Source organism: Pipistrellus hanaki (genome assembly GCF_964339955.1).
Source record: "Pipistrellus hanaki genome assembly, chromosome: 1".
Taxonomy (NCBI): domain Eukaryota; kingdom Metazoa; phylum Chordata; class Mammalia; order Chiroptera; family Vespertilionidae; genus Pipistrellus; species Pipistrellus hanaki.
Genome location: NC_140503.1, coordinates 157,766,982 through 157,789,927, shown reverse-complemented (window position 1 = coordinate 157,789,927; position 22,946 = coordinate 157,766,982). Strand labels below are relative to the sequence as shown.

General features: G+C 40.7%; 1 protein-coding gene across 2 annotated transcripts in view; it reads right to left on the bottom strand.

Annotated features, from left to right (window-relative positions):
* Window positions 1-22,946, bottom strand: part of SPARCL1 (SPARC like 1) — a 55,882-nt gene that overhangs the window by 13,246 nt on the left and 19,690 nt on the right. For both annotated transcript variants that reach the window (XM_084881990.1, XM_084881991.1), the window contains exons 2-4: window positions 4,204-4,268; window positions 1,603-1,779; window positions 293-1,231 (exon numbers count right to left, since the gene is read on the bottom strand). In XM_084881990.1, the coding sequence (XP_084738116.1) occupies window positions 293-1,231; window positions 1,603-1,779; window positions 4,204-4,268 (1,181 nt within the window). The remainder of the gene's footprint in view (window positions 1-292; window positions 1,232-1,602; window positions 1,780-4,203; window positions 4,269-22,946) is intronic.

Genomic DNA, 22,946 nt, shown 5'->3' with positions numbered 1-22,946 from the left:
TTCTAAACAAAACAAAACAAAAACAACAACCTCTGCGCCCCCCTAACACCCTCCCCCTCCAAAAAAAAAAAATTGCACTAAGATTCAAGGTCTGCTTCTAGGGGAACCAAAATAAAAGTCATTTTCAGCCTAATAATGGAGATGCAGAGAAAAATAAGAAACTGCAATATATTTAGTAATGTAACTGATAGGGATAAGCATAGGAGACAGGGAAAGCACAGAGAAAGGTCATGGCTGTTTCTCGATAAAGCTGACTGCTTTATCAGACAAGCATCACTGTAAATAATCTCACCCCTTGGGATTCTCCAGGTTCACTGGCATCTACATTCTCATTCTCACGAGCTCTTTCTCTTTGCTCCTCATGTTTGAGGTGATAGTTGTGGGAAGCAGCTCTTTCAGCCTCCCGGAAGGCCTCGCTTGGGATGAAGTAGTCGTCCCTTGCACTGTGCCTGGGGCCATCCTCACCACCATCAGCAGCAGGCTCTGCGAGCAAAGCCTCAGACACAGTCTTTTTCTCCATCTCCTCAGGGCTGCTGATAACTTCACGGCCAGCTTTTCCCTCTTGGCTCTGTCCTTCGGTATCTGGCTTGTGCTTATTGATTTCTGATGCAGTTTCCTCTTCCATTTCTTCATTGGAGTTATCCTCTTCTTGTTCTTGGTGACCCTGCTCAATTTCATCTTTCTGCATCTTGCTTACTTGAGTTGGTTGACTGGACTCTTCCAAAATATCATCAGGTTGGGTAGCGCCTTCTTCCCGCTTGCCGTTAGAATGCTCCTGGGGGAATTCTCCCTCCCTTTCTTGGTCATCATTGTGGGTGCCAACTTCACTTGGCTCTATGCTGGTCCCTTCCTCTTCTCCATTTGGAATGTTTGGATCCTGCTCTTGGTTTTCTTCATCACCTAGGTCTTCACCATGTTTGCTGCTCCCGTTAGACTGAGGATGTAAATCAGTTATAAGCTCTTCTTGGTTTTCCTCTGTCTTTGTGATGTTTTCTTGCCTGTTAGAATCGACAGTGGAACTAACGTCAGGAGCAAGGAAATCAATATTCTCTGGGAGTTTTTCCTTTTGAGGCTCGCTCATCTCTTCTTTTAGGTCCAATGCATCTTCAGTGAGTGCATCCTCTAAAGTCTCACTGAAGTCACTTTCACTTTCCTCTTGATCCTGTAATCCCTGATCTGCTGACTGGTCATGATTTTTCTCCTTTAACTTTTGTTCTGGAGATTTTTCAGCCTTAAAAGAAAAATGTCTATTTTGAAACAAATGGTAATTTGTTATATACATCACATTTACAATTCATAAAGCCAACATTTAATATTTATTATTCTTTATTAATATAATGACATGTAAACTTACATTTATAATGTTCTTCATATTCTATAGCTACGAGTTTTACCTAAACTTGAATTTTGTGAAATGAAACAATTATATAGCACCTCAATTGAAAGAGTAAAACTTATTAATTATCACAATTCTTTTAGATATCAGATATGATATAAAAAATTAAACTGAGATGAGAATGAAATAATCCCTTTGGCCATGCTTTGAAATGAAAACCTTTGGAGAACTTTGAAATTACCTTAGCATAACTATGTGACTTTTACCTGATGGTTGGGTTGCTCTTCTATAGATACTATAGTTTCCTTTTCATCTTCTGCATCTTCAACCCCTAAAATAGGCACCGTAGTGCCGCCAGGTGTTACTAACAGTTCAGCCTGTTGAATGGAACTCAAGGACTCAGCAGTTGGTTGGGAATGGTCAGATAGGAACCTTGCATTTGTCTGAAAATTAAAAAAATTGGTTTGTGTTATTCATGTACAGATGTTAATGTTTAAAATTTTTAGTTAGTCTTTTGTTGTCATCACTAGAGGCCCAGTGCACATGATTCATGCACTGGGTGAAGGAGAGTAGTGTGGCCTGCAGGGATTGGCTCACTGTGGGAGCGCCGCTAATCCTGGACAGCCAAATGGCTGTGGGACGCGCCCCCTCGTCCCCTCCCCCCGCGCCCCCCCCCTACACCCTCTGCAGCTGCTCCCTCTGTGGGAGCACACTGACCACCAGGGACAGCTCCTGTGTTGTGTCTGCCCTCTGGTGGTCAGTGTGCATCATAGTGACTGGTTGACTAGTCATTCTGGCCATTCTGTCGTTTGGTTGCTGGGCTTTTTTTTTTTTTTCTTTTTTTTTAAATTTTTTAAAATTGATTTCAGAGAGAAAGAGAGAGGGAGATAGAAACATCAATTATGAGAGAGAATCATTGATAAGCTGCCTCCTGCATGCCCCTACTGTGGATCCAACTTTTCAAGTAAGAAGAAGGATAATATGTTTTAAAATTTCCAAAGAAGCTACCTGTAAGAGGAAAAAAGGAGAAAGAATGGCAGCCAGTTGGCAAGTAGGCTGGAGGAGCTGTTAGGCTTATGAGAGGAGGACTGCTCCTCCTCCCTGCCCCCTTCCTCTTCAATTTCCCTCCTTGGAATGGGAGAGGTGCACAAGAACACGGCAGCTTATTTTCTTTCAGAAGTTTCTTGAAAATGAAGTTGCTTTTTCCTTCTGCTTACATCTACATTTTAAACAATGTACCCTCTGGATAGCTGCACAGAATCTTATAAAACCACACAGAATCCACCCACTGACTTCTGGAGAACCCAGGCAGCCGGGGAAATGACACAAGGTTTCTCACAGATAGAGCTATGAGAAGGTATTTTCAGCGTTTCCTAGGTCTGTGTGATAAACAGATTGTCCTAAAAAAGAAACATCTGGAATATGTCTCTATGCAGGTAGGTCATTCAAAACACTTCTTCCAAAGGCGCGTTTGATGCCTGTCTGCATAGAGGCAACCGCTTCGAGGGCAAAGCACATTTTCAGGGGGAAACAATGGTTCTGTGGGAGCTCCTTTCCGTGCCGAACGTAATGCATTCCTTGTTTGTAATTTCCGAGGACAGGGTATGATTTCAGCTGGAGGAGCTCCACACTATTTAAACATGACTCTGGGCAGTGGTCATAAATTCTGTTTCCTCAGAACTGCCTGGTCCTGTGGCATGGCGTTTGTCTTTGCTGACACATCTGTCAGTCAGAAGCTATCCACTAGCTGGGATCGCATCTGAGAGGGAGGGACAGCAGGGACAACAGATAAACTGCTTTGTCTGTTTGAAGGAGCCCTATTCCTCCATTTGGTGAAAAAGAAAAAAAATACACATTCCTTTCGTTTGGTTAAAGATGGATGATATGACTCTTTGGGGACATTCAAATTGTCACAAGCAAATTGTCATCACATCAGAAGATATATATATACTATATATATATATATATATATATATATATATAATCTTTTATTTTTCACATTATTTTGAGGCTGCTGATATGTCTCAAAGGATTTGATTTGTATATCTAACTTATTGCTGTGTGAATGGAGGGGCCAGTATACGTGACTGAAAAAAAAAAGAAAAAGATGTTTTAGTCTTGTCTATTTTCAGTGTGTTTATTTGAACAACGAGTTAAGAACTGATTTGTTGTTACCGTACCATTTCCTGTCCCTAATCCCTTGGTTCCTGTTTTTTATTACCGACTCAGCATTTCTCATCCAGGTTGTATTTGACCTTGAAGAAAATGCTGCTGGAGAGCATGGCTGTGCCCTCCACGATTTCTCATACAAATTCCTTAAATTTCTCATGCTAATATGATGAGCTTCCTTAGAATTTATTTCTTCCTGTGCTCTTTCGTATTTGGGCATATTTCCTGACTAATAAACTGATAATCAGCATTTTCAACTACATACCAGTATATAAGGCATCTTATAGAATCTGTTAGTTCTGAAAGAAAAATATATTTTTAAAGTACCATATCTCAATTTTCCTAATCATCCATTCCTCACTTGGACAAAAAATATGTAATGTGACTAAAACAAAACAAACAAAAAAGTCATGAGCCACTACATAAGAACATTTTCTTTTTAAAAAATTGCCTTTATTTATTTTGAGAGAGAGAAAGAGAGAAATTGATGTGAAAGAGAAACATCCATCAGCTGCCTCCTGCCCCTGGCCAGGGACTGAGCCTGAAACCCGGGCATATGTCCTGACCAGGAATTGAACTGGTGACCTCTCGGTGTGTGGGATGACCCTCGGCAAGGGAAAGAACACTTTCTTTTAAATAGAGGATTTCTAAACTAATACCAGGAGGGAGAGATGTAATAATAGAAAAAAATATTTTACCGGGATTGCTGCTGCAGTTCCCAAAATGTACAGGAAAAAAAGCACAGTCTTCATGCTTCCAAGACCTGTGGACCAAGAGGAGAATTAGCAGTGGTGGGTAAAGTTTCCTTATGTGTGAAAGGCTAAAAGCTAATCTTAGCAAATATTGAGCTTGATACAGTCCTTTGTGTTTACAGGTGATTGCTGTCTTTGTGGACTAACATGTCTGCAAAGACAGATTAATGACAGTTTTGACCCAACCGTGCCCCTGTGAGGACTCCTTGAGTGTTTGGCCCAGCTGTATTGGTGGGAACTGTCTGTGCTTATGACTGTGTGTCCTTGAATGAAAGCTCTATGCAAATCTTAGCCCTTAAGACTTGCAAGTATTCAAAGTGAAGTTAGCAGTCACAAAGTGAAGTCCTAGGGTGTAAAAAAAAGTCTCTTTGGTGGTAAAGAAGCCCACACATTCAGTGAAGAGTTTTAGGCGTGAGACACTGTACTGCACTCAAGGGGCCACCAATGTTCACCTAATTTAGAGGTTTCACATTGGCAACCTGTGAGTTGATGGTGGCCTGCCAATGGGTTTGGTTTGGCAGGCAACTGTGTGTTTTAAATTCGCTTTTAAAACTCTGGAGATTTCATGTACAAGATCCACCTACGCAGTTGCTCTTGAACTATTGGCCCTCCTGGCAACAGCAGATTCTCACGGCGACAGTTTGCTAACTCAGAGTAGAGACTGTCCTGTGTAAGAGATGCTGGCAGTTATACCTGGTCTGTTTCACTTTGGTTAATTGCTTGCATTTTTGAGTTCAGTTAGTTCCAAACTAACGTTTTCAGTTTAGAGATGAGACAAGTGAAATAAGCAGGCTAAGTGAATTGACCTCTAGGTGAACTCTCTTAAAAAGAGGGGGCTGTCTACAATTTCTTGCACAGTATCCTTAAACCTGGTAATCTGAACTCTTACTGAGATTAACGATATAGTTTTTAATCACTAATAGAGATTTCCTATCTCCAAAACTCCCAGAAATAGTAGGTAACTCTTTTAAATTACTTCTTGCAATCATAGTTTTATATGCACATGGATTACAGAGCTTTAAATGACACTTTGAGGTTTAAAAAGAAAGTGAGTAATTTGCTAGTTACCTCAATATTTTAAGCTAATATACTTAAATGGATATTTAAAAGAAGGTACTCGGGATGGGAGTGGGGTGGAGGGAATTGATGGGGGAAAATAGGGAGACATCTGTAATACTTTTAACAATAAAAATAAATTAAAAATATATGCATATGTTTTATCTATCCCATTTAATCAACAGACATTTTATTTTTTTCATCTGATTTATATTTTTCTTACTTATTATTCGTATTTATTTTTTTAGGAAGCACAGGAATTACTACAGGTATTTGGTTCTAACTTCATTAGCAAATAATGTTTAAAAAATTTATTTTTATTGCCCTACCTGGTTGGCTCAGTGGATAGAGTATCAACACACAGACTGAAAGGTACTGAGTTTGATTCCGGTGAAGGGCACATATCTTAGTTACAGACTTGATCCTTGGTCATAATCAGGGCATGTGCAGGAGGCAACCAATTGATGTGTCTTTCTCACATCGATGCTTCTTTCTCTCTAATTCCCTTTCTCTCTTCCACTCTCTGAAAATCAGTGGAAAGATATCCTTGGATGCAGATTAACAACAACAACAACAACATATGTATTTTTTAAAAATTGATTTCAGAGAGAAAAGGAGAGGGAGAAAGAGAATGAAACATCAACGATGAGAATCATTGATCAACTACCTCTTGCACGCCCCTGACTGGGGATTGAGCCTGCAACCCACGCATGTGCCCTGACCAAGAATTGAACCATGACCTCTGGTTCATAGTTGATGCTCAACACAAGCCAGGCAGCAAATAAAGTTCTTATTGAAGAAAAGGAGGTTGTAGGTGTGAGCACAGACTTTTTATCACGTCAGAAACCAATTAGAGCTCATTCTCACCTATCCCACTATTTGAACATCACAAGGTAGACATGGACTAGGGAGCAGTGCTTTGGAAGGATGGAGAGAAAAGCTGCCTATAGAAGGTAATTTTGGATAGAGAATGGAGGAAAAACTCAGATCATCTATAATCTTAAATAATAATCCATTCTAGTTTTAATAAAAATAACATGTACTCCACTTGGGGATTTTAATTCCTCTAAGGGCCACTTCTGAAAATGACTACTCATTACTTAAATAGAAATTCAGAGTACTAACAGTGAAATGTGTTACATCATTTATACCCTTAAATAAACATTATGTAGAACTAGTAATGGTATATAACAGATATCAGATTATATTATCAAAGTGCCTTGGGTTTGTCAAACAGATTTATAACTGGGATATTATCTTATTTGGTCATTTGAACAACTTCATTGATATAGTAGATGAACAGGCCTAGAAAGGTTATGATAGGTCACACTCAAGGTCAAAAAGCTATTAAGAACAGGAATTGGACTGGAACCCAGTTTTCCTGGCTCCTGTTCTGGTATTCTCCCTGCTCACTTGTAAATAAAGATCTCCCATTTACCTCTTACAGAAAGATGTTGGGAAGGACAAAAACAACAAATACCCCCAATCCAATATTGGAAGAAATTCAGAGTTCACTTTGAATTAAGGAGTTCCAAGAATTTTAAGGTTTAAGGTTTTTGCCTATGTGGTAAATAAATAATTTTCTGTGTTGGGGATAAAAAAGGCTGATCATAGGAGATTGGCTGAGTTATTTGATAGCAAAAGTCCCTTTCAATAATGCTTTTTAGTCTAAACAAGGCCTCTGCATATAAATTAAATTTCCCTTGAATGAAGAACATGTCTAAATAAAAGCTTGAGCATGCTAGAAATGGTCTTTGGGAAAGTAATGTATAAGGATAGGCCAGTGAAAGACTTAATGGCAGGAAATGGCAATATTAAGGTGAAAAGTGGTCAGAGCATTGAATTTTGGCTGTGGTCTTGGAAATGGAGAAGAGAAAAATAGATTCAGTTTGTACTGGCCCTTGGGAACCAATTATTAGATTTTCAGGAATTTAGTTGACTATTAAATAAAGCCATTATTAAAAACTAGAGGCCCAGTGCACAAAATTCATGCATGGGGGGAGAGGGAGAGGTGTCCCTTAGCCTGGCCTTCACCCTCTCCAATCTGGGACCCTTCGGAGGATGTTCGACTGCCCACAGGAATTGGGCCTAAACCGATAGTCAGACATCCCTCTCACAATCCAGGACCACTGACTCCTAACCACTCACCTGCCTGCCTGCCTAATTGCTCCTAACCATTCTGCCTGCCGGCCTGCTTGCCCCCAAATGTCCCACCCCACTGGCCTTCTTGCCCCCAACTGTCCCCCCCCACCTGCTGCCAGCCTGATCACCCCCAACTGCCCTCCCCTCCTGGCCTGATCGCCACTAACTACCTCTGCCTTGGCCCTGCCACCATGGCTTTGTCTGGAAGATCTCCTGGTCTAATTAGCATATTACCCTTTTATTAGTATAGATTAAATTATACACACATATACTTAAATTAATAATATCAAACAAAAGAAATAAATACTCAAAGCACACCACTTCACACTTATGCTGCATTTTACTGTTACTTATTCTCCTATGGTTATTTATGCCTATTGAATCTGTAGGTGGAAATACTATATAATGTGCTACTGGGCATCTGTTCCCAATTTTGCTCAGTGATGTCATGCTAGTAGTTTGAAATTATCCGTAGTGGGAGAATTATACCATGGAAATCATCAAATGCTGCTCAATTTCTCTCCACCCTTCCCCAAAGCCGATTGCTAAACATTCATCAGCATATTCAGTTGTACACTTGAAATATGTATAGTTTTGTTAACTAAGGTCACTCAAATAATCTCAATTAAAAAATACTTACCTGCATATCACTGGAAAATATTTAAAAGCAGAATAGATAAGATTTAATAACCAATTGGATATTGTTGGAAGAAGAGAAGGAAGTCTTAGACTATTACATTTCTAATTTGGGCAAATGGGTATTCCGATGGTCTTAGGCGACCCTGCTAGTTGAGACCCACAGGTTGAGAACCACTGCTGTAGAGCCTAAGACCATCAGAAAACACAGATATTTACATTATCATTCATAGCAGTAGCAAACTTACAGTTATGAAGTAGCAACAAAAATAATTTTATGGTTGGGGGTCACCACAACATGAGGAACTGTATTAAAGGGTTGCGGCATTAGAAAGGTTGAGAACCACTGCATTGGAGGATGGGAATAGCTAAAGATACAAAGGATGAGAGACAGGAGTTTCATGTAAGAAAAAGAGTGTTAAATGTCCCAGAGATGTCCAAGTAAACAAGGCCAGGAACTTATCCACTGCCTTGGGGATTACAGAGGTTATTGGAGAGTTGTGGGAGAGTAGTGTTGGTGTAGCCTAGGGGTGTCGAACTCAATCAGAGAAGGGGCCAAAATCTAAAATCCAGCCTAAATCTCGGGCCGAATGGTTTACTGAACAGTCATAAACTGACAATGTCATAAACTGACAGCGGAGTGCAGTGATGACAGCGCGGTGCGGGCCACATTGCAAGGCCTGGCAGGCTGGATTTGGCCCGTGGACGTGTGTTTGACACATGTGGTGTAGCCAATCTGTAGGGACTGAGGAGTGGATAGTGATGAAGTAAAGACAGTGGGTGTGAAGATGGTTGTCTACGAAAGAAAGAAGAGTAAGGGGAAAGTGATCACAGGCAAATTTTATTTGTATTAAAATGTAGTTGTCCAAGAGTTTTTATGCTTAGGGGAAAGCAAAAGAAACCCAAATGAGTCCAGCTGGCATGGCTCAGTGGTTAAACACTGACCTATGAACCAGGAGGTCAGGATTTGATTCCTCATCAGGGCACATGCCCCGGTTGTGGGTTCCATCCCCAATGTGGAGTGTACTGGAGGCAGCTGTTCAGTGATGCACTCTCATTATTGTTGTTTCTATCTCTCTCCCCTTCTCCTTTCCTCTCTGAAATCAATAAAAAATATATTAAAAAAAGAAACCCAAGCCGGAGCCGGTTTAGTTCAGTGGTAGAGCTTCGGTCTGCGGACTTAAAGGTCCCAGGTTCGATCCCGGTCAAGGGCATGTACATTGGTTGCGGCCACATCCCCGGTAGGGGGTGTGCAAGAGGCAGCTGGTCGATGTTTCTCTCTCATCGACGTTTCTAGCTCTCTATCTCTCTCCCTTCCTCTCTGTAAAAAATCAATAAAATATATTTAAAAAAAAAAAAGAAAGAAACCCAAATGAGAAGGTAGAGGAGGAGAGGAAATGTGGTAAGCAATGATTGCTCCAGTGACCCACAACTCCTGGGCTGCATGCCCTGGGCTTTGGCCTTGGCCTTGTGACTTGTTTCGGCCAATGGGACCTTAGTAAGTATGGTGCCAGCACAGGCTTGGCAAGCACTTGCACACTAAAATTTGTCCTTCTGTGAAAGCCATCCACTATGCTATAAAAAAGCTTGGACTACCAACTAGCTCCACCATTTAATGATAAGCAACCATGCAGAGAGAACCTTGGAGGATGAGAGACCATCTGGGATAGCTCAGCCTCAGCCTCAGCTGAGCTCCCAGCTTGCTGGAGCCACATGAGTAATTCCAGACAAAATCAACAGAAGAACCACCCAGTTGAGTCCAGTACAGACTACAGAATCAAGTGCAAATAAGGGAGTTGGTTTTAAGCCATTTAACTTGGGGGTGGATTGTTATGCAGGAATAGATATCTGAAATAAAGGAAAACAGAGAAGTTGTTTGAATCATTGTGTAGCTAATACTGCACAGCAATTCATGACATAGGCTCTGAAACAGGACTTCCTAGATGCTAATATTTAATTTGCATAATCCTGAGTAAATTATTTAGCATTTTTTTCAGCCTCAGTTCTTTACCTGTACAGTGATGATGAAGATAAAGTGAGGTGACAGGATCTCTGTAAGCCCTTGATATATATTTGCTGGTCTAATGTTAAAACACTGGTGGAAGGTTTAACTCTGAAGAGAAGGAGGGATTTTTTCTTTCTTTTTTTTCTTTTCTTTTTTCAGAAAAATATAGAGAAAAACTTAACTATAAGGACGTGTTGAGACAAGGCCCCTGGGATACAAATTCATTCAGTCAGACGTGACTACTCCTGCCTTATATTTATATAGCATTCTATAGTTTATAAAATATTTTCTTATATGCTGTCTCATTTGATCTAATAAGAAAAGGAGCGTAGATAACATTTAACTATAATAAACTGAAGTTTGGAGAAAGTAAATTTTTACTTGGCTCAGTGTGCAAGGGTACGAGGTGAGCAAGAACTGGACAGCACACTTTGGACTCAGAGCCCAGGGTTCTCACATGGTTCAGCAGAACAAGCTGCAGACTAGAACTCAGAGGTTTTGGTTTTGGGCCCTGGCTTTACTAAGTACTAAATGCTACTGTGAGCATTTATTTAATATCTCCAAACCTCATCTATAGAAAAGGAATGACAATTCCATCCAGTGTCTGGAGCCATTGAGGTGGGGAAGCTCTTTATAAACTCTGAAGTAACATCCTATCTAATAAAAGAGTAATATGCAAATTGACCATCTCTCCAACACACAAGATGGCTGCCCCCATGTGGTTAAAGATGGCTGCCCCCATGTGGACACAAGATGGCCACCAGAAGATGGCCAGCAGGGGAGGATAGTTGGGAGGGACCACATCTGCAGGGGAGGGCAGTTAGGGGCAAACAGGCTGGTAGGGGAGCAGTTAGGCATCCATTAGGCTGGCAGGGGAATGGTTATGGGATGATCAGGCTGGCAGTCAGAAGTGGTTAGGGGCAATCAGGAAGGCAAAAGGCGAGCAGTTGGGAGCCAGCAGTCCTGGATTGTGAGAGGGATGTCTAACTGCCCGTTTAAGATAGTCGGACATCCCTCGAGGGGTTCCCAGATTGGAGAGGGTGCACAGTGGGCTGAGGGACACCCCCCTTGTGCATGAATTTAGTGCGCCGGGCCTCTAGTAAACATAAGTGATGATTATTCCATTAATTTGCCTGGTGCCTCTCATCAGTATTATCACTATAGTCATCTATGCCGTGTATTAAGTGGTAAGGGAAATGAACCTTTAGTGTTTCCTTACTTTTTCTCCTCTCTCCTTTCATGTCTTCTTTCCCTTGCGGGATTTCAAGCTGTCCAGGCCTCTTAGTTAGATAATATTTTCACATTTAATCCACTCATTAGACAAACTTACTTGTCTTATATTTCATGCATTTAAATTCCATTTTTATTTGCATCTCATCTATACTTAGAAGATAAGAATGTTCCTGAATTAATATCTTTCTAGTCTCAGGTAATAGGTATTTTCACTGAGGCTTTACCCCAAAAGAGCTACTAGATAGAATGCTAAGAATCTTGGCATAGCTGTGGGAGAGACATATTAAGACATACAAACAGTATAGGGTTTGTCCCATGACCTTTAGTGGCCAGATGTACAGAGTTTTTTGAGAGTCAATTCCAACATTTTCTGCATGGTCCCTGATCATTTACTGTGTCCCAGGATGGAACTATTTTCAAGGGCCTCATGTTTATTTAGATTTCCCCCTGGTAATTGAAAACAAGACTTAAAGACAGAATATGGTTGTCATTTAGAATGATTCAAGTGGAAAACTACCTCGAATTTTCAATTATAAAGCAGATGCCTGTTGCATTTTTGAAGATAAGGCCCTGTGGAACGATCCAGTACCTAGAATGTAGAAGGCCTTGAGTTTCACATTATCCTTCAAACCAGTCACTGGGCATTTCTGACTCATGAGCTAATTGTATTTGCCACACACACTGATATAATTAATTTCCCGGCCTTTAGCTTCTTATTTTAAGAATTGAACAAATGTTCTGGGAAACGAGAGACATTTTGAAAACAACTGTTATACTGAAGTCTACAAGGAGGTTTAATTAGCTGATGCTTTCAAAGTACTTTGAAAATGAAATCCATATTGTTCTTGCTCAGTATGATATAATTTATTCTTTGATTAGTAAAAAGTCATACACAGCATGTCCCCCAAAATGTATACATACTTTAAAAGCTGATAGCTCAATTTTGAAAATGAAATGTATTTTAATAAACACTACATCTATACGTTTTTTGGGGGGACACCCTATATTTCAAGATATTCAAATTTGGTGTGCACTTTCTACAAAAGCATATGGTTATTTCTGCAGAAAGAGCAAATAAGTCCTAGCTGATTTGCCTCAGTGGATAGAGCATCGGCCTGTGGACTAAAGGGTCCCAGGTTCGATTCTGGTCAAGGGCATGTGCTCATATTGCAGGCTTGATCGCCAGTAGGGGGCATGCAAGAGGCAGCCAACCAGTGATTCTCATCATTGATGTTTCTATCTCTCTCTCCCTTCCTTTCTGAAAGCAATAAAAATATTAAATAAATAAATAAATAAATAAATAAATAAATTACCTTAAAAAAAAGAAAGAGCAAATAAAATTATAGGAGAAAAATGCAAAAGTTAGACTTATTTATTTATTTTTGGCTAATTCTCACCTGAGGATATTTTTCCATTGATCTTTTAGAGAGAGTGGAAAAGAGGGAAAGACAGAGAGAAACATAAACATGAGAGGAACACATCAACTGGTTGTCTCCTGATTGTGCCCTGGCCAGGGCCCAGGCCGGGGAGGATCCTGCAATCATAGTACATCCCCTTGATTAGAATTGAACCTGTGACCCTTCAGGCTGTATGTAGGCTGATGCTCTATCCACTGAGCCAAACCAGCTATGGCAAAAATTAGATACATTTCAAAATACAGAGTTATTATTCTTAATAGCTTAAGTATGCAGTGTTTATGTGAAATTAGATAAATACTATTTTTGCCCAAATGTATGAGCTTATTCAAAGGCAGCAACATAGCTGAAAGAACACTTGGAAGATCTAAGTTCCAGACCAGAGCTATCTTCAGTCAGCCAAGGGACTTTGGGCAAGTGACTGGTTTCTTTACCTGCAAAACAGGAAAATGATAGAACATGTCCTATTTATTTTTAGGGTTGTTTTGAGATCCAAATGTGATCACATAGTCATTTGGTAATTTTACCAACTGTAAAAATGAATGGAAATATATCATTTATTTGAGACACTCATATGGCAAAAAAATGGCTTAATAACCCAAATAATTACTACTTCACAGAGACTTGAATTTATTTCTTTACTTAGCTATTTCTTTCTTTCCTCTGCACTACTGTTTCTTTTCATGGGTAGAGAGAGGTTAAAGGTGAGAGATGGTGGGAGCTTTGAAGAGAGCCTTTTCCTTCTGTCAGGAGCAGAGTGCCAAGTACCAAACTTTCAGGAGAACCTCACCTGGAATTCTGAAAGATGACAGCTAACTCGCCTTTCCTCAGTATGGCCTTTCTGGGGAAACCCAGGATTTGGCGGAGTTCTCCGATTGGTTGGAACCATAGACCACCAAAACAAATGTCCAGATGAAACATCTGGCATGGCAGAAATTTCCCATCAAGAACCAAACATCCACGACCATCAACTCTATTCAAGTCACGTGGGTAGCTCTCTGGAGACAATTTTGAACATTTCCCCTTTAATATGTATAAAATCTCCGGTATATAAAGATGGCTGTAAGTTCTTTGCTACTCTTGCATGGAGGTGGAGTTGAATTTTCCTCCCTTTCAACCTGGATGGGTTTTAGTGACTTAGTCTATCCAAGTATTGTGACAGAGGTGATTTCAAAGGTTAGTGTAGAAGAAGCCTTGGAGTTTTGACCTGGATCACTTGGAACCCGCATTTTGGGAGCCACAAGCCACTTTTAAAGGGACTGGCATGCCGCAGAAGACACCATCCAACAGTCCCACAGACCCCAGCTTTCCATCTGTCCTCACAGACGCAGGCCATCTAACTGGAGCCACTTTGACCCTCTAGGGCAGCTCAGCACGTCTGAGTGACCTGCCCAAACTCCTGACCCACAACATCCCAAGACATTATGAAATGGTTGCTGTTTTTAGTCATTGAGTTTGTAAGCAGCAATAAAGAATTGGAATAAACATGAAATATCTTGAGTGAAATAGCACTCAAGTATATTCATTAGTAGTAGAATCACTTATGTTCATCAAAATCTTACTTTATTGAAAAAGTAGGTTTTCATTACTGACTGTTTAATACAGTAGCAAATGTGATGGCTTCTAGTATTTGAGATTTTATTATATGCCAGGTACAATGCTAAGCACTTCACCTGTGTACACACGTGTATTCCCACCTGTCACCTGATCTCCACATCATGCCCATCCTGAATATCCCTCTGTGCCACCCTGCCAGCCATGAGTGACAGGATGTAAGATTTCAAACAGGTGGCTTTTCAGGGACACTCTCAAACATCCCTCTTTCTCTAGCTCAGGGGAAATTCGTACATTCCTCTCTTCTATAATGTTTAATTGAAGGATTACTTTAATTAGAGGATTCCCAGGACTTATCTTTGGCAAAGATGGTGCAATAGCCATGTTTCCACACTTCATCATGCCTTTCAGAATTCCTCCTCTTAGTGTATTGCTCACCACTACTGACCTTGCTGGGTCCCATTTCACAATTCCGTATGGAATGTGTCCATGGAGGCATACTCTGTTCTCTCCCTCAGGCATGTGCTAACCCTTCAGAAAGTCTCTGCCTCACCCTGCCCTGTGGTGTAGAGGAAGAAATTATTTTGGTTCTATTTCTTTTTCTTTGTTCAAAACATATTATGGGATATGTCCTAACATTTCCTTTTTATCTGTGAAGGCAGGATTTTCTCATGTTTACATTTATTTATTCCTCTCCCTCTCCTTTATGCGTATTCTTTGGGGTATAGACATTTGAGTATGGCCAGACATGGTGAACTACGAAACTAAAAAGTTTCAGGTCTCACTTGGTACAAGCTCTTTACAAAGCCCTGTACTTGATTTTGATTTGTTCCTATTTTTTTTTTTTTTAAAGAGGACTCCACACATTGTATAAATGTTCTGTTTATAAATGCTGAGTCTACTCCCTAGTAAAACTCTCCTGAAGGCCTGTAGCATTTGCTGCAGGACTTAATATTTGAATGATTTTCTGCATAGTATTAATAGCATGACAACTCATTGTTTGAAGCCTACCCCTGTCACTGAAATGACCAGAAATATGAATCTTATTCTTTTCTGTCATTAGCTCTCCTCTCTACCCCCTAATTTATTTTATTCTCTACCTCCCTGGAATTTCTCTTCCCTGAATGCCAGGTTCTTAGCTTTCTCCTTTTTCTGCTCTTATTTGAATTTCCCTTATCTCTTAAACTCTGCCAACAAAACATAAAACCTCTTTGGATTTGGTGGAAATTGTCTCTTTTCTTCTTATTTTTTATATTAAATATATTTCTATTCATTTCAGAGAGAAAGGGAGAAGGAGACAGAGAGAAACATCAATGATGAGAGAGAATCATTGATGGGCTGCCTCCTGCATGCCCCATATAGGGGATCGAGCTCTCAACCCTGGTATGTGCCCTTGACCGGAATCAAACCCTGGACCCTTCAGTCTGCACGTTGACATTCTATCCACTGAGTCAAACCAGCCAGGGTGTCTCTCTTCTTTTGTTGATAGAGAAAGTTGGTTGTTAAGTTCTGCTGAAGTTGGGAGAGGAATCTCAAGTGCTTTCAGCTCTTTGAATGCATGAAGAATTATTTACTGGGATAGTTGTCTCCCAGGATTAAGAAAAACAGCAAATCATACCTAAGAACAGTTCCAAGTAGCCTCATTCTCATGGTGTTGGGACCCATGGGGAACAATGGCGGGCTTTGATGAGTAGTTCTTGTGTGAACCACTAATGAAAGCACTCAGTCCGGGCAGCAGTCCCTTCAGGATTCAGCACGGGGTGGCCACTTCTCATTTGCATTGGTGAGGGGCAACACATTGAAGAGGAGAAACAATCGGGTGCCCCAGTGATGCAATGTTACTCATTACCTGCCTTTCCCGAAAGAAGCAGAAACAATAAACCCTAATGGATTTCATGGCTGGGAATGGAATAATTCTATGAAAATAGGTTGAAAACCTCAGCTTTTCTATGCCTCAGAGGGGTAGTGCTAGAAAATTAGCACAAGAAGAGGACACAGCTGGCCTGCAGCTGGGAATCCTGTCATTCCCACATGGGGAAGAGAGTGTTTTTCTCTGAATATCTAGATATTTTTCATTTGTTCCCACAGATTCACTCAATAGCCACTATCCAGCTTTATCCACCCTGAGCTGTCCAGGGCCTGTATGAATTGCATAATCAGGTTCTCATGCCTGAAGGTTTATGTTGGGCTTGGCCAATGGGGAGATAGTTGAGGAAAGGAGGAGATTAAATCAGAATATGTATTTTCCCAGCTCCTTCTCTGTGACTGAGTCCCTCTCCTGAAGGTCACAGCCCCTCTCAGTGACCTCCACACAACATTTTCTGTCTGAGTTCAGAAAATGCTCCCATTTCTGGATCCTACAAGCTTAATTCTTACTAGCTTATTCCTACAGCCTCTTGTAGCTGCTCCATATTCTGCCTACACTTTGGTAAATAGTCCTTTAATTACACTCTCCTCCAGTCCCTAATCCACCCCCCCCCCCCCCCCCCCCGCCCCCTCGGATCTATCATTTCCTTGTTGAGACCTGGACCAATATCACTCTTGATTCTAAGTTTAGGATTCATGGGTTTGGATATTTTCAGATCTCCTGCCAACAAAGTTGCCCCCTGCTCCTCAGTGCTGCCCTGTTTCAGTCTTTTCATGGTTGCTGTGGGACCTATTTGGAGCCTTAGCGATGGTATCAACATTATTTTAAGTCAAAGACATTTGAGATCCAACAGATGCAAAAGGAAGTTTTTTTGGAGCTTTCCTTATCCAACTAAAAGTAGGAACTTCTGAGAAGTGAGAACTGCCATAAATTTCCTTGGGAATGACATCTACTCCCAGGAATGAGAAGACATGAGTAAACCTACTATGAATCCCTTTACAGGGGAACTTTTTTTTACTCAGAATAAGACAGAAAAACCATTTACACCTCCACGGAAAAACGTTACACATGCTCTTATCTCTCATTTGGTCTAAACATCCATTTGTATTTCCTAAAGATATATTTTTGTTTTTCCCACAGAAGTCATTTCTCCCCCTTCCCTTTCCCCTACTAAGTTAGATATATAAGCATCTAACTTTAACAGTTTAGGGAGTTAGTGCTTTTGCTGGCTCCTATGGGCACATGAGCAGTTCATTTTCTTCCGTTAACCTGTCTCTTGTCAGTTTAATTTGCAGGGCCCAATTACTGAACATAAGAGTGTAGAGGAAAACGTTTTTCCTTACCTACATTGCCTTAGTGGGTGTACATTTTTCTTTTTCAATGGAGCATGCCAAGCCTCATCTTTGGGGAAATCAAAAACTATAAGATATTAAAATGTGATCAGCACTCAATGAAGATGATTTCACTGATATAATCACAAGATTTGAAGGTGCTTGGAATTAAAGAGATTTAGAAGGAACGATGGGAAACAGCTCTGAGAGCATTTTGTGTCTGAACAAGGCATGTGTCACTCTGTGGTACTCCCATTTCTCCTTTTATGCAGTCCTCTGCAGTATGAGAAAATGACTCAGCACAGAATGTTATGACACTGGATTCATCTGGAACATTGGGAAGTAAATTAGTCCCTCTGTTCTTTTCTCTTCCCACCCCAGAGGGAACCCAATTCATTAGCTCAATTTGACTGAACATTTTAAACATTGTTCTAAAAATACTGGGTTTGGGTGGTTAGTCTTAGAACATGTAGAAATTTGTAACTAATCAAAAGTAGTCTAACTAGCTAAATTGAAACAAAGCTATATTTAGGGTAAATAATACTATGCAAGGCAATCTGTTGTTAATTCTTTTTGGACAATGACTAATTTATTTTTATGGCACTACTTATGCACACCACATTTAAAAACTAGGCTATGGATCCCTAGAGATATCAGCCCTGTTATCAAAATTCTGGGAAGCTTAAGGGGAGTTAGCCACCTCCAGCCATGACCACAACCTCAGACCTTACTGTGGTTATCCACACACATAGGATTTGAGAAAAATAAAACAACAAAGAACCAAACATAGAGTAAGCATGGGCTAGAAATTGTTTTCAGATCATACCAAGACATTAATTAGATGTTTTTTTTATCAGTGAGCTGATGCTGGTACTCCACCCCTACTTCTCCCATGCCTTTCTAAGAAGCTACTAAATACAAGAACATTAGGAGTACCAAGCTTTAACCCAAAACCTTCCCCAATTAAAACAAATATTTTTAGTATTTCTCTACCTTTAAGAAATCACTGAAGGGGGATTCCAAAATGGCGGTGGAGTAAGTGGAAGCTACACTGACACATTACCAGGCCCATACTGAAATTATAGCTAAACCACAGAGAAAGCATCCTGAAAAATCAATTGAAGATTAGCTGGAAGGAACCCTGATAACCAAGAAAGGAAAGCGGAGACCACATAGAGACTGGTAGGGAGGGCAGAGGCATGGATTCCCACAGGCAGCAGCTCAAGTTCTGTAGGGATATCTCAGCTGTGGGGGGTTCCCACTGAGAACTCTGGGTCTAAACCCCAACCTGGGTTCCCCAGCCCAGAACACCAGAACTAAGAAAGGTGCCCATAGAACATCTGTCTGTGAAAAGCACAGAGTTGCAGTCTGCCAGAGAGAGATGGCTGGGAATGCATGTGCCCTCTTAAAGGGCCAAGGCAGAAAATTTCATGTGCAGCCACTCACCTTGGGTCCAGCAGAGAGAGGACAGAGTGAACTGGAGCTGTGTGAGCAGAAGCCAGGGTTGCAGGCTCTGGGGTTAGAGCTCGGAAGGTGGACACACTGGTTTACTGTGCCAAGTCATTTCCTCACACTGCAGAGGATGTCTTTCTGACCTTTACCATTTAGGCAGCTTTTGCCTGGGGGTAAGGAAGGAACAATTGCCCACTCTATTGGAAAAACCCTTGCTCCACTCTGTGGAGTTTCTGCGATCCATTAAGGGACTGGGAATGATAAACCAGCAGGCAGAAGCAATTGCCCTACCCATTTCATCCTATGGTTGATAGCCTGAGGCTAATCAGGACTGAATAACATGCAGGCTATAGGAAGAGGCAGGTCTCTGGAGGCTTTGAATCTTTGCCTGATCTAATCTGGGGCCCAGGGCTAAGAAAAGCAGACCTTGGTATACATATTTGTCCTTTCCAAAGGCACCCAGCCCCATCAGAAGGAGCCAAGAGCTGTGGATTGCTGATTGCCCCAAATAGGGTATCAGGAACAATGTCTGACGTTGAGAATCAGAGCATATCTACCTAATATATAGACACAAACCCAAACAGGCAGCCAAAATGGGGAGGTGAAAAAAAAAAAATCCCAAAATGAAAGAATAATAGAATTCTCTAGAAGAAGAGCTAAATGAACTGGAGATAAGAACTTTATCAGACATAGAGTTCAGAATAATGATGGCAAGGATGCTCAATAGCATGAGAAAAGATATAGTAACTATGAAGAATTACATAGCACTAAAAAAAAAAAAAAACAATGGAAGGAATACACAGAAGATTAAGGAAAGCCAAGGACTGGATCAATGAATTAAAAGATGGGATAGAAAAAAATTGCTCAGAGAACCAAGAAAGAAAATAACAATTAAAAACAACAATTTAAGGAAGCTGTGGGACAACATGAAATAACAATAATTACATTATCGAAGTACTAGAAGGAGAAGAAAGTGAGCAAGGAATAGAGAATGTGTTTGAAGAAACAATGGCAAAAAACATCCTTGACCTGGTGAAAGAAAAGGTCACAAAAGTTCAGGAGGCACAGAGAGTTCCAAAGCAAGAACTCAAACAGGTCCACACCTAGACACATCATAATTAAAATGCCAAAAATTAAAGATAAAGAGAGAAAATCTTAAAGGCAGTATGAGAAAGCAGTTTGTTACCTACAAAAGAGCTCCCATAGTCCATCAGCTGATTTTTTAATCAGAAATGCTTCAGGCCAAAAGGGAATGATATGAAGTATTTAAGGAAATGAAAAAGCAAGGATTTGAAACCAATATTACTATATCCAGCAAGGTTATCATTCAAAATAGATGGTAAAATAAGACCTTTCCAGGCAAAAAAAAAAAAAAAAAAAAAGCTAAATGAGCTTATCACCACCAAACCATCACTGTGTAAGAAATGCTAAGAAGCTGCTGTAATGAGAAGAGAGAAAGAGAGAGAGATAGAGAGAGATACAGAATTAAAATGGCAATAAATAAGTACCCATCAATAATAATCTTAAATGTAAATGGATTAAATACTCTGATCAAAAGACATAGGGTAGTTGAATGAATACAAAATCATGACCCAAATATCTATGTGTCTACAAGAGAACCATCTCAGAACAAAAGACTCACACAGGATGAGAGAGAAGGGATGGAAAAAAGTTTTCCATGCAAATGGAAATGAAAAAAGAAAAAGCTGGGGTAGCAATACTCATATCTGGAAAAATAGACTTCAAAATGAAGGCTATTACAAGAGACAATAAAGGTCACTACATAATACTAAAGGGATTGATCCAACAAGAGGACATAACCCTGGTAAATATATATGCACCCAATATAGGGAATCAGGACACATATGTAATACCTTAATCAATAAAGAAGAAAAAAAATATATAAAAAGAAACCAACAAATGATAAGCGCTGGTGAGGATGTGGAGAAAAGGGAACCCTAGTACACTGCTGGTGGGAATGCAGACTGTTGCAACCACTATGCAAGACATTATAGAGTTCCCTCAAAAAATTAAAAATGGAACTGCCACTTGACCCAATGATCCCACTTCTAGGAATATATTGTAAGAGACCCTAAACACCAATGAGAAAGAATGTATGCACCTTATGTTCATAGCAGCACAATTTACAATAGCTAAGATCTGGAAACAACCCAAGTGCTCAATAGTAGATGAGTGGACAAAAAATCTGTGGTACATTTACATGGAATACTATGCAGTTGTAAAAAAGAAGGATCTATTACCTTTTGAGATAGCATGAGGGACCTGGAAAGAGTACTGTGCTAAGCAAAATATGCCAGTCAGAGAAAGTCAAGTATCATATGATCTCACTCATATGTGGAATCTAATGAACAAAAGAAACTGATGGACAAAATAGATCTAGAGATAAAGCATGGAACAGACTGTCAAATCTCAGAGGAAAGGTGGGTGTGGGTGGGTGTGTAGAGCTCAATCAAAGAACTTGTATGCATATATATATATATAAAACCAATGGACACAGACCATAGGGTGGTGTAGGCCTAAGGCAGGGGTTGGAGGTGGGTTAGAAGCAAAGGGGGACAAAGGAGCATACTTTCTACAATAAAGTTTTTTGTTTTTTTTTAAATAAATTACTGAACAGTTTTCTTAGAAAGAGCTTACATTGCACTTCACTATGAAGTCTTCATTGTGTACTAGAATTGGGGATCAGGTAATAAAAAAGAGGGAAAGAAGACACCTGGGGTTTAGCCTTTGTGTTTTGTTTCGTCTGAATTCCAATAGAATGTTGTGTTGCTTAGAGTTAGCTCAAAGTTGTTTGGTCTACATAAAAGGTTGGGGAATTCTCTTGATTTAACTTGAGAGTTAAAAATGATTCCAATGGATTAACCTGGAAGGAAAATGAAGGTGGCAGCATAGGTAAACACCTGTACTTGCTGCCTCTCACAACCACATCAAAACTAAAAGACAAAACAATGATCATCCAAAACCATGGGAAAGTTGGCTAAGTGTAAGTTCTACAACTAGAAGGAAAGAAAAAAGTGCATTGAGACTGATAGGAGGTGTGGAGGTGCTAAGGTACAGAGACTTGCACAATACGAGCTGGCAACTGGGTGTGTTGTTGTTGTTTTTTTTCAATTGGGAGGGAGTTACAAACTCCTGATTGCTCTGAACTCCAGTTCCTAGTGAAACTCTGAGGACCCAGACTCATACAGGGAAAAACTGTACTGTCTGGCATCAGGACAGGAATGTGAGGGCGGCTTTCTCTCAGAAGTGCTTGCAGCGGTCGTTGTTCCTGTACAGGGGTGCGAGATGCTGAGATGCAGGGACCTCTCTGCTGCGGGGCTGACTGGCAGCCATTGCTGTTTGTTCTGTCCTGGTGATTCCCTGAGACCCTGCCCTGCACAATTTACAATTCCATTCACGCTGTGCACAGTGGCTTTTGCATATGAATGGCCTGTCCTTTTGCAGCTTGAAACATAACAAACTGCAGCTGGGTCAGAGCATTCCAAAGCTTCCAAAAGAAGACCCAAGGCTTGGCAGCAGCAGCCTGCCTTGATTAATAGCTGGGCCTCGTCTGGCACTTCCAAACTCCAAACAAAGAGAAGGAATCTGCAGATCTCTCTGTAGCTCCTGCTGAGTGGCCTCAGATAGTGGCTGACTTTGCACCTTCTTGGAGATCCAAGGGCCAGTGTACCCAGTGGTCAGTGTGAGACCATACCACATTACAACTCTACACATCCTTAAGCAACACACTCAAGGGGCAGACTCAGTGAGCACCAAAGCCTCACTGATGCAAGTCCTGCCCCATAAGGGTGTCTGCAGCATAGCAATTCTTCTATTGTAGACACATCTGGCCCTCACAACCAGTTGGCCTAGAGTTCAATTCTTCCCAGTGATTTCAAAAAGGGGTACAGCAAGAGTGTCCACTTCAGGTGACTGGGGAGGCTGAGCCACTGGGTCTTAGAGGACACCTACCACACAAGCTCACTCTACCAACACAG